At 39.3% G+C, this 18,461-nt stretch overlaps 1 protein-coding gene across 6 annotated transcripts in view; it reads left to right on the top strand.

Annotated features, from left to right (window-relative positions):
• The window catches only part of PBRM1 (polybromo 1), a 117,312-nt gene that overhangs the window by 85,260 nt on the left and 13,591 nt on the right, over positions 1 to 18,461 (top strand). For all 6 annotated transcript variants that reach the window (XM_039243634.1, XM_039243637.1, XM_039243636.1 and 3 more), the window contains 5 exons: positions 1,709 to 1,854; positions 4,191 to 4,348; positions 15,939 to 16,122; positions 16,688 to 16,898; positions 17,521 to 17,722. In XM_039243634.1, the coding sequence (XP_039099565.1) occupies positions 1,709 to 1,854; positions 4,191 to 4,348; positions 15,939 to 16,122; positions 16,688 to 16,898; positions 17,521 to 17,722 (901 nt within the window). The remainder of the gene's footprint in view (positions 1 to 1,708; positions 1,855 to 4,190; positions 4,349 to 15,938; positions 16,123 to 16,687; positions 16,899 to 17,520; positions 17,723 to 18,461) is intronic.

Genomic DNA, 18,461 nt, shown 5'->3' with positions numbered 1-18,461 from the left:
TGTATGCTAAACTAGGTGCTTATCTCTGGAGTTGGATCACAGAAGATTGTTTTTAAGTTTTACATGCTCTAATGTTGACTTTTGCCAACAAATGTACTTCTTTTATATAATCAAAGATAAAACTTTTAAATTGTTAATATAAAAACTGGAAAAAATTGAATTCTTAGTGTCATTTAAGGAAAAAAAAAAAAAGTCCATTTTAGGGTCCTGACAGTGTTACAAGAGAAAGGGAGCTTGGGAAAGAACATGATATTTTTTATACTTTACCAGTATGTCTGGGAATCGTAGAGACATTAATTGTGAAAGAATAAGAAATACCAAAGGGAGCCAGTGTGGGAATAACATAGATTTATTCTTCGTTTTCTTTTTTTTAAATTAATTTTTTAAAAATTTACATCCAAGTTAAGCAGTTTTTTCTTAGAATTCATAAGTCCCCAGGCTCCTCTCTATACACACATTTTTTTTTTCTTTTTCCTCATATCTTTATTTTAATTTTGCCTGGCCAAAACAGGTCATTCCTGGAACGTTTAAAAAAAATACCTTCAGCAGGTAGAGCGTGCAGCTCTCAATCTTGGGATTGAGTTCAAGCCCCACATTGGGCAGAAAGATTATTTAAAACAAAACAAAACAAAACTTCAGAACAGAGCCCATTCCTAAAAGAAAAAGTTATTCTTACTGTCAGGGGTTACTTTATAGCTCCCATTCCTGCACCTGCCCCTCACCCAGTGTGTGTGTGACCTTCTCTCATTCTTAAGGATTTTCCAGGAAGAGCATTTAGATAGCACATTTAAAGTTGTAAAGATAAAAACAAACTGGACCTTCTAAAGGAGATATTTTTGTTTGAAGTTTCAGATATTCTCAAGGAGATGCAGTAGAAACTTTGAGGGTTCTGGGGTTTCCTCAAGGGGCTTTTATATGTTTTGAAATTAATATGTTTAAAACACTTTGTGCTGTGACCACTATCTGCATCAAATCAGAACTTTTTTTTCCCTTTTTCTGCCAAAACTGTAAAACAATAATAATGAACGTTAAACTGCTTTTCATAAGTCAGGCATTGTTCTGTGTACTTAACATGGAGAACATTATTGAAGCTTCCTAACAACCCCATCTAATGGGCACACTGTCTTCACAGATAAGGAAACTAAGGCCTAAGAGGTGAAGTAATTTGCCAAATGTCACAGTAGCCAGTAGGTGACAGACCTTGTAATTTATTAAAAAATTGAGAGTATGTGTTTATGTCACAGAGGCTGTACTATTCCTTTTCATTCTAGAATAAATCAGAATGATAATTTTAAATCTATCACTGTTAATGTTAAGAAATAGAGAGCTCAGCACATGTGGTGAAGAGGAAGCTTATGCAGTCTTTGCTCCTCATCTTCCATAGCAGTGTATGAGTGAGTCTGCTCCTGCATGCTGCTAAGTGCTCTCCAGTGCTCTTTTTGCACAGAGGTTTCGGGGGTAGGGGATAAAAGCATCTTGGAGTAACATTTTATGAAACGTAACTAGAAATTTAAAATAAATATAATATTTGATAAGACTTAGTTTGGTTTCGTTACCCTAATCCTTTAGTTTCTGATCTCCATCAAAACTTCTATTTATGGTTATTTTTTCCTTCTAAGTTAATGTGAAGTCAGCTTTCCTTTCTTACCTTCTCTGTCTGGGCCTTGATTTTGAGCTGCCTATCTTCAACCAGTTTCCTTTACCACAGGAGAAAGAAGATGTCCCTGTGGAAATGTCAAACGGTGAACCAGGTTGCCACTACTTTGAGCAGCTCCGTTACAATGACATGTGGCTGAAGGTTGGTGACTGTGTCTTCATCAAGTCCCACGGCCTGGTGCGCCCTCGCGTGGGCAGGTAAGTGTTACTGAAGCAGGGAAGATGCAGTTGGGTCAGAAAGATTTGGAGCACGTGGAAATTCATCACTCTTTAGGATGAAGACGCACGTCCATCATCACCCTCCCTGCCCCCCACAATCCTCTGACTTTCCCAGCTTCCTTGCACACACTTATTCGTCTCTAGCCATGCTTTTTTAAATTCTTCTTGTGAGCTCTTTTTCTCTTCTCCTACCATTTACTGAACTCTCAACCCAGAATCTCCCTGCCCACCTCACATGATGAATTCCTTTAGCTTAAATTTAACACTTCCTTAAGGAAGCTTTTTCTTTGTCCTCCAGACTGGATTAGGTCTCCCTGATTCTCAGAGCACATGTCATGTTATTTACTGTCAGGTTTCCATACCAGACTGCAAATGCCCTGATAGTAGGGCCCCTGTCTTTTTGCTCACCTTTCTCTTCCCTGCTCCAAGCATATAGTTCTTGAAACATAGTAAGGGCTCAGATATTTGTTGAACAAGGGAATGGATGGAAGTGTGGTTGCATGGCCTAGAACAGCAGTGACGGGGTCAGGTACAGGATTGGGCAGTAGAGGATAGTGGTTAAGAGTGGTGGTTGGTTCCAAGAGATCCTGTGCTGGTGGTAAGTCCCAGCCCTGCTACCTTCATGTCCTTAGGCAAATGATTTACTTCTCTGAACTTCAGTTTCCTAATTCCATTTTTTCCTCACTCAGTAATCATTTATTACAAACCTACTATTTGCCAGACTCTGAGGGTACATTAATGAATAAAATAAGTATTCTTAGTGCAAGAGATCTTTGTTCCAGTGGAAAGACAAACAGTAAACATCATGAATAAGTAAAATGTAAGGTACATTAGGTCATGAAAAAATAGAGTATGTTAGCACTCAGGAGTGCTGTGGTCAGAGTGAGGAGGTACAGAAGTTTAATGAGTGTGGTGTATATAGGCCTCACTGAGTTGATAGTTGAGTCAACACTTGAAGAAACTGAGGAAGTAATGTGAATATCCAGGAGGAAAGCTTTCCAGGAAGTGAGAACAGCCAGATAAAGACCTGAGGGAGAACCGTGCCTGGCCTGTTCAAATCAGGAGAGTTTGTTACAGGGAGAGTGAGCAGTGCATGGAGTTAGACAGGAGATGAGGGCCACGGCATACGTGCGACTCTTGTGGACCTCAGGCACCGCTGTAGGTACTTGGGCTTTTACTGAATTAAAAAGAGTACCATTGGATTTGTTTAAGTATCAGGGTGGCATCTAAATTAGTTCTTATCAGGATTGCTCTGCCTACTGGGTGTTGAGAATAGACTTAGAAGGTCAAAGAAAAGCAAGGAGATCTGCTAGAAGGCTGGCTCTTGCAGTATTCCAGGCAACAAAATGATGGCGGCTCAGGCCAGTGGTCAGATCCTGTTTTAAAAGGTTGAGTTAATAGGATTCCTGATAAATGGGGTTTGGGGTCTGAGAGAGAGCGAGAAAGGGAAGAGTCAAGGGTGACTTCTGTGTATTGGCTTGAGGAACTGGAAGGGTGGCATTATCAGTAACCGAGATGAGGATATTGCTTCTTCTTAGGAACCACAAGACTTTGGAGACAATAACACCAAGTTGGTGGGGTGATTGTGAGGAATGATAATAGTACCTGGCACATAGCAGTCACGTGTGCATTTTTATTTTTTTCTAGGGAGATAGTATCTGGCTTTAGTCAGATTTTCAAAGGGTGAAGGGCTCTTATATCTTGGCACTCAAAAAGGCCATGAACCATTGCCTTACAGGAATATCTGCCATTCGTGTTAGCTGATCCCAAATATTGATGGTTTGCATGTGTATTCAGCTGACAAGTCCAATGACAGATGATTAGTTTTGTTTCATCTTGAGCATCTCAGGGAAAACACCTGGGAGCAATGCCTCAGTATTGTGTTAAAATTGTTTTCCCCATGAGTAGCCAAATGTTCATTTCTCTTTCTGAGTATTTTCTCCTGTGCTCAAAGAGGGCAAAACATCAAGGAAATTGTCTTCTTATCAAAACAGTCAATGAAACTTCTCTAAAATAGTATATATCATTGGGATGCCTGGGTGACTCAGTGGGTTAAGCATCCTACTCTTTTCAGTTCAGGTCATGATCTCACAGTCATGAGATGGACCCCATGTCAGGCTCTGTACTGGATATGGAGCCTGCTTAAGAATTCTTGCTCCCTCTTCATCTGCTCCTCCCTGACTTGCACTCATTCTCTCTCAAATTTTTATTTTTTTAAAATAATAAATATCATTAAGTTTTTGGCTAACAGAATTTTTGGTAGATTAATCCTTCAAGAATGAAACCTAGTAATTCTACTTTATTTTTCTCCCAAGAATTGAAAAGGTATGGGTCCGAGATGGAGCTGCATATTTTTATGGTCCCATCTTTATTCACCCAGAAGAGACAGAACATGAGCCCACAAAAATGTTCTACAAAAAAGAAGTGTTTCTGAGTAATCTGGAAGAAACCTGCCCCATGACATGTATTCTGGGTAAGTAGTTATTATACCTTTTCATTTAAACACATTGATTCTACAAGAGTTGACTGAATACTCCTTCTGTGTTAGGCACTGTTCTAGGTGCTAGGTATACAGCAATAAACAGACCAGAGTTAGTAAGTGAAATAAAATTAAATCTATAGAATATAAGGTAGTAGTGAGAGCTCTGAATGAGAATAGGCAGAGGAAGAGGGTAGAACATCATGTTGAGGGGAGGTCTTGTTTTAGGTAATGTGGTCACCAAAAGCATTTGAAGGCAGTCAGGGAGAAAACCACCCAAATTCAGGCATGCTTTTATTGTGCTTTGCTTTATTGCGCTTCACAGATGCTAGGTTTTTTACAAATTCAAGGTTTGTGGCAACCCTGTGTCAAGCGAGTCTGTTGGCGTCATTTTCCCAGCAGCATTTGCTCATTTCATGTTCCAGTGCCACATTTTGGTAATTCTCAACAGTATTTCAAACTTTATTGCTATTATATGTGAGATACTGCAATCTTATGATAAAACTTTAATGGAGGAGGAGTTGCTTCTTATGGAAGAGCAAAGAATATGGTTTCTTGAGGCAGAATCTCCTGGTGAAGATGCTGTGAAGGTTGTTGAAATGATAACAAAGGATTTTGAATATCACATAAACTTAGCTGATGATGCATCAGCAGGATTTGAGAAGATACTCCCAATTTTGAAAGAAGTTTGACTGTGGGTAAAATGATATCAAATAACATCACATGCTACTGAGAAATCATTTGTGAAAGGAAGAGTCCACTGATGTTGCAGGCTCCACTGTTGTCATATTTTAAGAAATTGCCACCACTACTCCAGCCTTCAGCAAGCATCATCCTGATCAATCAGCAACCATTCACATTGAGGCAAGACCCTCTACCCCCAAAAAGGTGGGGACACCTGGCTGGCTCAGTCAGTAGAGCATGCGACTCTTGATCTCGGGGTCATGAGTTTAAGCCCCATGTTGGGCATAAAGTTTATTAAAAAAAAAAAAAAAAAAAGATTTTTTTCCACACACTGAAAGCTCAGATGATGGTTAGCATGTTGTGGCAATAAAGTGGTTTTTAATTACAGTATGTATATTGTTTTTTTAGACTCAATGCTATTACACACCTAACACACTACAGTATAGTGTAAACATTACTTTTATATGCAGTGGGAAACCAGAAAATCATTTGAGTCACTTTATTGTGATATTTGCTTTATTGAGGTGATCTGGAACTGAACCTGCATTATCTCTGACGTATGCTTGTATCTGAGATTTTACTCCTTGTAGGCACAGCAGACACGAAATGCAAAGCCCTTAAGGCGGAGTAGCTGGGCATGGTTGAGACACAGTAAGAAAGCCAGGTGGCTGAGGCAGACTAGGAGGGTGTGGTAGGGAATGAGCCCCCTGAGGTGGCTGGAAATACAGTCACAGTAGGTCTACTAAGACAGTGCTCAGATAGGGTTTGGAGCAGATGGGAAGTCCTGTCAGGGTGTGAGCAGAGCAGCAGTGTGGGCCAGCATACGCACTGGAGGATTCCCTGCAGCTGCGGTGTGGGGTGTATGAAAGAATTAGGTAGGAATCAAGGGAAAGTGTTTTCTAGTTTCTTGGCTCTTAACCCTAGTAATGTTACTGTCCCTGATCCAGAAATGTGCAGGGCTCATGCTGAGGTTTCCATTCAGTTATCCTGAGTGTTCACACGCACTCTGCTTCTCAAACATAGTTCTATGCATCATGTACTGTCATTATTTTTCAGCTATTGCATTTCTTCTGGCCCAGAGTTAACACTACAGCTTACTTACAAACTGGCTACTCTTTCCATCTTTTGGAGTAGTTTTCCAAAATGTTACTAGACACAAGCTTTGTATTGATTACACATGGTTATGAAGAAGAAACCACCATGTTTACGTCCAAGAAGAAATAAGTATTTTACACTTAGACTTTATTTGATCACTTTAATGATACCTAGATTGTTTTAATGGGTTTTTTTCAGAATTGGATATGGTAAAAATATCTGAATGGCTGATAGTTCAACACATTTTCCTCTTTCCAACCTGGGGAGGGGGAGGAATGGCGAGTAAAGTTATTCTAGTCCTTCTTAAGTTTCTGCAGTAGAGAAGATCCTCCTTTTAACTCGTGATCCAGAATGAAAAAGTGCCCTAGAGCCTTTCTCGCTGGTGTAAACCCAGCCAGAAGACTGAAAACTTAGCAAAGGTGAAACTAAAGTTTCCTTTGTTGGGGTAACCATACCGTTTATTGCTTTTTTTCCTAGTGGTTTTCTTAGTGGTGTTACACCAGGAATTACATCTTAAGTTTGTGGCAATCTAGTTTAGCTTCAATAGTATATTAAACTCTGCTCATCTACAGTGCCATCTCTCCCCCTTTGTGTTATTGTCAGGATGATATCTTTCTGCTGTGTGTGCCCATGGACATATATTTATAAATATTGCTATATACATTTGCCTTAATCATATAAGAGAAAAAAAGAATTAGAAACTAAATATACAGTATTGGCTTTTATATTTACATTTATAGTTATCTTTATTGGTAACTGTTATTTCTTTGTACGGCTTTACGTTATTATCTGATGTCCTTTCATTTCAACCTGAAGGACTCTCTTTAATATTTCTTGTAGGGCAGGTCTACTAGCAACAAACTCCTTTGTCTTTTGTTTGTCTAGAATTGTCTTGAGTCTGCTTTCATTTTGGAAGGGTACTTAAGCTGTGTATACAGTTCTCTATTGACGGGGTTTTTTTCTTTCATGCCTTTCATCAACTTTGGGGAGTTTTTGGTCTTCACATATTCTTTCTTCGCCTTTCTCTCCTCCCTCTGGGACTCCCATTATGCCTACATTGGTGTGCTTAATGGTGTGTCACCAGTCTCCTAGACTGTTCATGTTTCTTTATTCTTTTTTACTTTCTGTTCCCGACTGATCATTTCAGTTGGCCTGTCTTCAGGTTAACCGATTCTTCTGCCTGCTCAAATCCTCTGATAAATTTTCATTTCAGCTGTTGTACTTTGTAGCTCCAACATTTTTATTAAGCTTTACAGTTCCTGACTCATTCTTGATATTCTCTGTTTGGTAAGCCATCATTCTGATTCCTTTAGTTCTTTGCCCATGAGCTTTAGCTCTCTGAGCATATTTAAGACAGTTGATTTAAAGTCTTTGTCTTGTAGGTCCAATGTCTGGGATTTCTCTGGGATGGTTCCTGGTCATTTCTTTTTATTCTGTGAATGGGTCATACTTTTTTTTTCTTTCTTTTATTATTTTTTTTCCTTCTCTTTTTAGGGGGCAATTTGGCAATTTCTATCAAAATTTTTAATGTTTTTATTTATTTTTGAGAGATAGTGGGACAAAGTGCAAGCTGGGGAGGGGCAGAGAGAGCAAGACACAGAATCTGAAGCAGACTGCAAGCTCTGAGCTGTCAGCACAGGAGCCTGACGCAGGGCTCAAACTTGTGAACCACAAGATCATGACCTGGGCCAAAGTCGGCTTCTCAACTGACTGAGCCATCTAGGTGCCATGGGCCATACTTTCTTGTTTCATTGCATAGCCTTATAACTTCTCATGAAAATTGGACATTTTGAATATCATAATGTGATTCCTCTGTAAATTAGCTTCTCCCTTTTGCTCAGGCTTATTGTTACTGCTTATTGTGGATCATAGTTGCTTATATGGTGACTTTTTAAACTAGTTTTTTAAATTATGTTTTCTTTTGTGTGTGGTCACTGATGTCTCTTTTAGTTTAGTGGTCAACTAGTGGTTTAACAGAGATTTTCATAAATGCCTGGATCAAAACAAAACAAAAAAATTCCTCAGTCTTTGCAGCTGGAGGCTGTGTCTGTGTTGGAGCATGCCTTCATCACTCAGCCTGGAAGTTTATGCTTTCATCTTGGCTTCCTGCTTGTGCAGGTCAGGGCCTGACAGTCAGCCAAAAGTGGGAGTTTCGGGCTTTCTTGGGTCCTTTCTGAGCTTGCACCCAGCGCTGTGGCATGTGCATGGCTTTTAGATCCCCCTAGATATGTGGAAGCTTTAAAAAAAAAAAAAAAACAAACTTATTCCCCAAAGCATCTTACTGCCCAGCTTTTTCTGCGAGGCTTTTTGACATTTCTGCTCTTTGCCCCAACTGATAACCTTTGCTCTGTCTGGCAGCATCTGGTTCATTCTCCTTCAGATCTTTCAACAGAAGTATGGTAGCCACTTCCCTGCCCTGAGAGCATTCTCAGTTAGGTGACATAGAGGCCAGACCTTTGCGCTAGTGCCTCAGGAAGCCACCCATGATGGTCAAAACAGATAGCCATGGTTCTTTGAAAATAAGGACTGCTCTGCCCCCTCCAGCACCAGAAACTCACAGTGTGGGCTGTCCAGAGAGGGTGGGCAAGGATAAATTAAAATGCCACAAAGCTCTCCTGCTTTCAGTCACTTTTTTTCCCTTGATTAAACATTCGTGTAGTCGTTGTAAACACCTTTGTTGTTTGTTGTTTGGTTGTTTTGCAGAGTTCTAATAATGTTGATTCTGACAGTTTTTGTGGGCTTTTCTCCATGTTTCTGTGAGGGAATGGCCCTCGAATCTTCCTACTTCACTATTTTCACTGACATTATTTGGAGTAATTCCTTTTTATAGATGCCTAGTAGAATTTGTTGAGCTCTGTAGTTTATAAACCACATATCTAGGATCTCATTTATATCTCACCATGACCCCGTATGAAAGATGCTGTCATTCTCAGAAAAGTGAAGTTACTGTCCAATACATGGGCCAAAACCAAACCCATGTCTTTTCACTTCTATTTCTGTACTGGTGTTTGGAGCACATTTGAGAATGAAAGGAGGTGCTAGTATTATTAGGCAGGATACCAGGCAAGCAGTGAGATGTATGGTTACTTCATCTTGAGAAAAAACCCAAAAGGAAATGCATCTAGTGGTCACAAAATGGGATTTCAGCCCGGCTTGTGCATTTCTCATCTTCTGTCATATAGATCTGATGGGCAGATTTCATTCAGGAGACAGTTCTGTTCTGTTAACTGTTATACATAGGCTTTTTGTTCATTCCCTTCAGTAACTTAAATGGTAATCAAACAGCCACAGAGAAGTTGCTTTTAGAAATAAATATGGCCACACCTGACAGAAAGTGCCTCTGTTCTCAGGCACTTGGATCATAAAATTTCCAGGAACCTGGGTTTCTGAAACATGTCCATTCCTAATGTATTTGCTGGTTCTGTTTTCTTCGTAGTAGATTTTTTTTAATGCTGCATTAATTGAAAACTGTTCTTAATAAGGTAAGAAAAATAAAAGGTTTTTAAAGATTAGAAAGGAAAAATAAAAAGGATCAGGCTTAGCAAAGAGATTATTAGGTACATAAAAAAATTGAAAAGGTATTTGGATAAACTATTAGAATTAATAAATGAGGGACACCTGGGTGGCTCAGTCAATTAAACATCTGACTCTTGCTTTTGGATCACGTCATGATTTGCTTAGGGTTCTCTCTCCCTTTCTGCCGCTCCCCCACTCGTGTACATTCTATCGCAAACATTTAGAATTAATAAATGAAAATATCAAGATTATCTATACCTTTATTTACCATCAATGAACAGAAAGTTGAAGTTTAAAAATATACATTTACATTAAATACCTAGGTATAAATCTTTAAAAGAGATGTATAAGACTAGTGTCGCCTAGGTGGCTCAATCGACTAAGTGTCCAGCTGGCTCAGGTCATGATCTTCATGGCTCGAGAGTTCGAGCCCCACATTGGGCTCTGTGATGACAGCTCGGATAAATAAATAAAAAAATGTTTTAAATGTATGAGACTCCTGTAAACAAACACACACACACACACACACACACACACACACACACCCCTCTGAGGAAATAATTGAATGAAATTAAAGAAGAGGAAATAAATGAAGTGATTCATTATGTATTATAAATTTTTTTGCAATGTTTATTTTTGAGAGTGAAAGAGAGAGACCAAGCATCAGCAGGGGAGGAGCAGAGAGAGGGGAAGACACAGAATCCGAAGCAGGCTCCAGACTCCAAGCTGTCAGCCCAACACGGGGCTCCAACTCACAAACCATGAAATCATGACCTGAGCTTAAGTCGGATGCTTAACCAACTGAGCTACCCAGGCCCCCCAAAATTTCAGTATTTTGAAGTCATTTCCTCCCATATTGATCTATCAATTCATTGTAGTTCCAGTCAGAATCCAGCAGGTTTTTATAAATTTTGTATGATTTATTAAATGTAGCTTCTGGGACACTCAGTCAGTTGAGCGCCTGACTTTGACTCAGGTCGTGGTCTCGCAGTTCAGGGGTTTGAGCCCCGTGTTGGCCTCTGTGCTGGCAGCTGGGAGCATGGAGCCTGCTTTGGATTCTGTGTGTCTCTCTCTCTGCCCCTCCCCTGCTCTTGCTCTCTTTCTCTCTCTCTCTCATATATAAAATAAAACATTTTAAAAACTTTTTAAATGAAGCTTCCTAAGCTGTCATCTTTTCCACGTCTTCTAAGGGCCTGGAAGGAAGCCCAGGTCAGCACAGAGAGACCACATCCGTTCTAGGGCTACCAGTCAATTTTACTCTTTAGATGTGAGCACAATTCTTACCTTTTCCAAATCTCTTTTTCCTTCTGTGAAAAAAGGAAAATAGTAAGTATGCCTCTTCTGAATTGAAAAGAATTTGGATCGTATAAGTCAAGTGCTATAAGTCCAAGGCAGCGATAGTAATTATAGCTCTTTTAAGCTTCTAAAATGTTTCTGGCCTGTTTTTACATGTTTTAGCTATTTTGCATGTAAATGTTTAATAAGTTATTAGCTATGAACACTTCTGTTAAAGTCAGGAGCAAAATCAGGGTGTTCTTATCATTGTTATTTAACCATATTCTGGAGGTACTAGCCAGCACAGTTGAAAGTAAGAAACAAAATCTACAGTGAGGAAATTAAGGAGGTGATAATTCAAGAAGATCAACTAGGAATTACTCCACAATAGGAGAAAATTGGGGGCTCCCAGGTGGCTCAGTTGGTTAAGCATTCAACTCTTGATTTCGGCTCAGGTCATGATCTCACAGTTGTGGGATTGAGCCCCACGTGGCGCTCTGCACTGACAGTGTAGAACCTGCTTGGGGTTCTTTCTCTCCATCTCTCCCCTCCCCTGCACACTCTCTAAAAATAAAAACCTTTAGAAAAATAAAAAATTTGGAGCACGTGGGTGGCTCAGTTGGTTAAGTGTCCAACTTCAGCTCAGATCATAATCTTGTGGCTCGCGAGTTCGAACCCACGTCAGAATCTGTGCTGACAGCTCAGAGCCTGGAGCCTGCTTTGGATCTGTATCTCCCTCTTTCTCTTCCCCTCCCCTGCTCACACTCTGTCTTTCTCTCCCTCAAAAATAAACATTCAAAAATTAAATTAAGAGAAGTCAGATAAGATTGAGTGTAACATGGATAACAAAGCAACTGCCTTAAGAGATTCAATAAAAATGAAAAGATAAAATACTTTGGGATAAATTTAACAAGATACATGCCACATCTATATAAAGAAAGTTTTTATTTTTTTATTTTTAATGTTTTTTAATGTTTTATTTATTTTTGAGAGAGAGAGGGAGACAGCATGAGCAGGGGAGGGTCAGAGAGAGAGAAGGAAAGAGGGAGATACAGAATCTGAAGACAGGCTCCAGGCTCTGAGGTAGCTGTCAGCACAGAGCCCGACACAGGACTCAAGCCCATGAATCGTGGATCGTGACCTGAGCCGAAGTCGGACACTTAACCGACTGAGTCACCCAGCCGCCCCTAGAGAAAGTTTTTAAATGCTGTTTTTAATGCACTTAAAAGGGAATGCTTGAACAAATTGAAAAGCATACCATGTACTTGAATAAGAAGTCTCAACATCATAGAGATGTTGATTCTCCCTAATTTAATCTTTAATGTGATCCCAATATATGTATCAATGGGAATTTTCTTTTTTTTTTTTTTTAATATTTTTATTTATTTCTAGGAGAGAGAGAGAGACAGCATGAGCAGGGGAGAGTTAGAGAGAGAGGGAGACACAGACTCTGAAACAGGCTCCAGGCTCTGAGCTGGCAGCACAGAGCCCGACGCGGGGCTCGAACCCACAAACCGCAAGATCATGACCTAAGCGAAAGTCGGACGGCTAGCCGACTAAGCCACCCAGGCGCCCCTCAATGGGAATTTTCTTATGAGGAGCCCTGATAATGTCAGGGTGCCTGGGTGGCTCAGTTGGGTAAGCATCAACTCTTGATTTTGGCTCAGGTCAAGCCCTGTTTGAGGTTCCACACTGATGGTGCAGAGCATGTTTGTAATTCTCTTTTTCTCTGCCCCACTCCCTCCCAAATAAATGAACTTTTAAAAACTAAAGTAATGTCAAAGAGAAACAAAAATCAGAAAAATTCTAAAAAGTATAGTGGGGGGTGAGGTTCTGTCCTTAACAGATATTAAATATTATAATAATTAAAATTATGTATATGATATATAAGTACACAGATTATTTGAACAGAATAGAAAGTTTAGCAGTAGACCCAAAATGAATTAGCTTATGATAAAGGTGGCACTCCAGGTAGGTGGGAAAAGATGGATTTTTCTCTAAGTGGTATTTGGAAATAGCATAGACATTTGGAAAAAATAAACTTGTATTCGTCCCTTACATCAACTTCAGAATAAATTCCCAGATGAATTACAGGTTTAAATGAACATAAAGTGAAACAGCAAAGACCCTAAAAGTAATGATGAGAAAGAAATTTTGATAACCTTTGACATAAACCTAGAACCCCTACAGAAAAGATGGATAAATTGGACTATGTAGAAGTTGAAAATGTTCACATAACCAAAACTGTGAAAAACAAAGATAAATGACAACTTTGGGGAAATACTTGCAATGTATGTCATACATAAAAGTCAAGTTTCCTTCACATATGAAGAGCTGTTATAAAACCGGCTCAGGTTACAATCCCAGTGTCCTAGGATTGAGTCCTGTGTCATCTCTCTCTCCCCACCCGCCCCCCAGCACTCTCCCCTGCTTGTGTGTGCATTGTCTCTCTTTCTCAAAATAAAAATAAAAATAGAAAATGGGGCACCTAGGTGGCTCAGTTGGTTAAGTACGTGACTTTGGCTCAGGTCATGATCTCACAGTTTGTGGGTTCAAGATCCACTTCGGGCTCTGTGCTGACAGCTCAGAGCCTGGAGCCTGTTTCTGATTCTGTGTCTCTCTCTCTGCCCCTCCTCCACTCCTGTCTGTCTGTCTGTCTCTCTCTCGATTAAATAAACATTAAAAAATTTTAATAAATAAGTAAAATTAAAATATCAACATCAAACAGAAAAATGGGCAAAAGATAAGGACAGAAGTTACCAGTGGTTCTTAAATGAAAATATGGCCAACCTCAGCCATTAGAGAAATACAGGTTAAAAGTACCCAGATGCTCTTTTTCTTTATTTTAATTACCTATCAGACTGTCAAAACTTCTAGTGTTACTAGTTGACAAGAACATAGGGAAGTGGCATTTGCCTACTTGGTGGTGGGTTCATGAATTAGCACAACTTTTATGAAAGGTAATTTGATTATACCTATAAAAATGAGTGTCTATACCTTTGACCCAGCTTTTAGAAATTTATACCTCAGTTATATTTACACATGTACAATTTGATATATGTCTTAAATTATTTGTATCAGCATTATTTGTTTCAGTGGGAGAGCAAAATATTGGAAACAACCTAAATGTCCATCAGTAGGGAACTAGTTTCAATAAATGTGTTAATACCAGCAGTGATCCTTTTTTTACAGCAAAATTTAGATGTAAAATAATGTAAATGATACACTACCATTTTTTCACTGTAAAGTACATAACATAAAATGGAATGTTTTAACCATTTATAAGTTATAGATGTACAATTCAGTGACATTAAGTCCCTTGACAGTATCGCACAACCTTCACTATTCATTTCTAGATTGTCATCTTCCCAAATAGAAACTTAATACCCAACAAGTTGTAACTACCCACTTCTCCCGGTCCTTGGTAATATCTGTTCTACTTTCTGTCTCTATGACTTTTGTCTATTCTAGGTAACTCCTAATAGTGAAATCATGTGATATTTGTCTTTGTGTCTGGCTTATTTCACTTAGCATAATTTTCTCAAGATTCATCCATAGTGTAGCATATATCAGAATTTTATTCCCTTTTATGGCTGAATAATATTCCATTGATGTGTATATAACATTTTGTTTATTCACTCATCTGTAGATGGACATTTGGGTAGTTTCTACCTTTTGGCTGTTGGGAATAATGCTGCTGTGAACATTGGTGTACGAGTGTCTAATTGAGTTCTTGCTTTCAGTTCTTTTGGATATGTATCTAGAAATAGAATTGCTGAATTATATAGCAACCCTGTTTAACTTTTTGAGAAACTGCCACGCAGTTTTCCACAGCAGTTGTAGCCTTTTACATTCCCACCAGCAATGCATAAGGGTTCCGATTTCTTCACATCCTTGCTCACACTTGTCGTTTTTGTTTTTTTGTGGGTTTATGGTGAAATGTTTGTTCAGATCCTTTGCCTGTTTTTTAATTAGGTTACTTGTCTGATTATTGTTGAGCTGTAGGAGTTCTTTGTATGTTCTGGATATTAGACTTAACACCAGAGACACAATTTACACCTATTTTCTTCTGTGGGTTGCCTTTTCACTTTCTTGATAGTGAGCTTTGAAGCACAAAAAGTTTTCATTCTGATGAAGTCCAGTTTATTTCCTTTGCTTGGTTGTGATTTTGATGTCACATCTGCCTAATAGAAGGTCATAAAGATTTACACTTATATTTTCTTCTAAGAGTTTTATACTTGGAGCTCTTATGTTTGGGTCTTTGATCCATTTTGAAGTTACATTTTGCATATGGTGTGAGGTAAGGTTCAGAGTCCACTCTTTTGCATGTGGAAATTCACTTATAACAGTGTTAACGTGACTCTTTTTTCCTCCCATCAAATTGTCTTAGCACCCTTGGGGTGCCTGGGTGGCTCAGTCGGTTAAGTGTCCAACTTCACCTCAGGTCATGATCTCACAGTTTGTGGGCTTGAGCTCCACATTGGGCTCTGTGCTGACAGCTCAGAGCCTGGAGCCTGCTGTCTCTCAAAAATAAATAAACATTAAAAAATTTGTCTTGGCACCCTTGCCAAAAATCAGTTGCTTGTAGAGGCGCCTGAGTGTCTCAGTCGGTTAAGCATCCAACTTCAGCTTAGGTCATGATCTCTCATGGTTTGTGAGCTTGTGCTCCACATCAGGCCCTGAGCTGACAGTGCAGAGCCTACTTTGGATCCTCTGTCTCCCTCTCTCTCTGCCCCTTTTTTGCTCATGCTTGCGCACTCCCCCCCTTCTTTCTCTCTCAAAAATGAGTTAAAAAAAAATCAATTGCTTTTAAAATCTCAATTGTGTGGGTTCATTTCTAGACTTTTATTTCTGTTCTGTTGATCTGCATGTCTATTTTATGCCCATGTACAGCTTTTAAATCTTCTGACTTTTGAATCATGTGAAGGTATTCATTCAAAAATAATAAAATTTTAAAAACTGTTAGCTATGACCACAATTTACTCCATTTATTTCCCTCCAATTTGTCTTTCAGGAAAGTGTGCTGTGTTGTCATTCAAGGACTTCCTCTCCTGCAGACCAACTGAAATACCAGAAAATGACATTCTGCTTTGTGAGAGCCGCTACAACGAGAGTGACAAGCAGATGAAGAAATTCAAGGGACTGAAGAGGTTTTCGCTATCTGCTAAAGTGGTAGATGATGAAATTTATTACTTCAGGTAAAGCTTGGAAAACTGAGGAGGAAAGAACTCTTCAGCTCTTAATAGGAAAATTGATACCCAAATAGTTATAGACCATGGTGGTTTTTTGTCTTTCTTATTAGGTCTTAAACTAGAGCTGTATACATTTTAAGTAGAAAATATTAATTCAGCTATAAAGGAAAGGAAAATCCTCATTGTCAAGATGTAATAACTGCCCTTGTCATAGACTCCAGTAACTATAATTTGGAGGTTGAAATCCTTGGTTCTGGATTATAGCCTTTAATAGGAGACCTTTCCTAGTTCCACAGTATGAAAATTCTTTTCACTGTATTATATAGCAACTAGATCCCAACTTTGGACCCAGTACTTTTGTGGATATTCAGCAGAATTCTTTGAAAAACAGGCATCTCTAAATAAGTGTGACTTTATAAATACACATTTAAATTCTTTCCTTTGCTGACTTAGACTGTACATTGCAGATTGCAGGAAGTCTTTTCTAAATATTAAAGCAGAGTATTACTTTCTGACCAATCCTGGGTGGTATTTGGTGACTTTATTATTATTTTTACTTCACTTCTTTTAGAAAACCAATAGTTCCTCAGAAGGAGCCATCACCTCTGTTGGAAAAGAAGATCCAGTTACTAGAAGCTAAATTTGCTGAGTTAGAAGGTGGAGATGATGACATTGAAGAGATGGGAGAAGAAGATAGTGAGGTCATTGAGCCTCCTTCTCTGCCTCAGCTTCAGACCCCGCTGGCCAGTGAGCTGGATCTCATGCCCTACACGCCCCCACAGGTGACGGTGACAAGTTCCTCTTACTTGTCTTACTCTCAGCTTTGGTTCATAGCACACTCAAGCCAAAGGAAGGATATATCCAGCCCCCACATACGTGAGCTTCAACCTAGAATTATGCAGGAAGGAACAGATTTTTTTTTTCTTTCTTGATGCCACAAAGAATTTTAAATTTCATGTCATTTTAAAATTTGCACAGTTAGCTATTTTTAATGGCATGTTTTGTTAGAAAGCTCTGCCTACTTTGTGTTGAAGGTGAGCAGTGAGGAGCAGCATCACCCTGTGACTTTAGCCTTTACTGCCCATATCTTTCTCATCTCCTCCTTCAGACCCTCATCTGGGTGGAGGTGATTCCTGTTGGTATCTTCTTCTCATTTAGAATTTTCCCAAGACATAATTGTGAGGTCACCATTACAGATTACAGTCATGGAATTCAGAGAAACTTTCATTTATTTCTTAAATGGTAAGAGGCAAGAACTGTTTAGAGCAAGAAAATGGCCATCTATAAACTAAATGTGTCTGCAAAATAGTAACTATTGAATCACATGTTCCTGGCTTCCAGAAACCTTGAGCAGTTGACTAGATGCAGTGTTCTGATGCACTATAAGAGCTTTCTGTCTTACAGTCTACCCCAAAGTCTGCCAAGGGCAGTGCAAAGAAGGAAGGCTCCAAACGGAAAATCAACATGAGTGGCTACATCCTGTTCAGCAGTGAGATGAGAGCTGTGATTAAGGCCCAGCATCCAGACTACTCTTTTGGGGAGCTCAGCCGACTAGTGGGGACAGAATGGAGAAACTTGGAGACAGCCAAGAAAGCAGAATATGAAGGTAAATAGAGACTAGGTGCAACTATCTCAGCTTTCTAAGCAAGGGGTGTTTTCAGGAATGCACGTGCGTAGACAGGTTTTACTCTCTTGTTCTTACCACTTGCACATGAACTGTGTGTTGGGGACGGTCTCAAGTGTCTCCCAGACAACAGTTTCAATGCCAGCCTTGTCCTGACTGAGCAAGCACTGCCCCTGACTTGGCCTTTGATCCTGGTGGTTTGTTTGTTTTCAAAAAAAAATTTCTCAAACAAATATTTTGTTATTAAAAATTGCATGGTTTTCTTCTTTCGTTGAGTCCTATAAGCACACATGTGTTGAGCTGGGGAATGTTTTTATAAGAATGTTAAATAGAATTTTGGTTAAAATTCATCCAAAAGGAAACATTCAAAATCAGAATCTGTTATGGCTCTTGATAAGCCATGTTTAAGCTCCAGGCCGAGGCTTAGCTGAAAGCTCTTGGTTTCCTATGCCAGTCCTGGCCTGTGCTATATTTCCATTCATAGCTACTTTTAAGGCACGTAGTTCAGCTGATAAAATTCAACTGCCTTCACTTTCCTTTTACTCTGTAATTAAGTTATTTGGGGCCATGAGCTATCATTTAAAGATTTGGTGGTTCTTAGTGAGCCTTTAGGGACAAGTACTTGAGAGAGATTTTTGGGTTGGGGGGTGTTGTTTTAAATGTCAGACATACCTTTAATAAAGAAATGAGTAGTGAGCATTAGATTAGGCGGGACTCTTGC

Source organism: Hyaena hyaena, unplaced genomic scaffold (assembly GCF_003009895.1).
Source record: "Hyaena hyaena isolate Hyena2069 unplaced genomic scaffold, ASM300989v1 scaffold_231, whole genome shotgun sequence".
NCBI lineage: Eukaryota > Metazoa > Chordata > Mammalia > Carnivora > Hyaenidae > Hyaena > Hyaena hyaena.
This window is presented reverse-complemented; position numbering and strand designations above follow the sequence as displayed.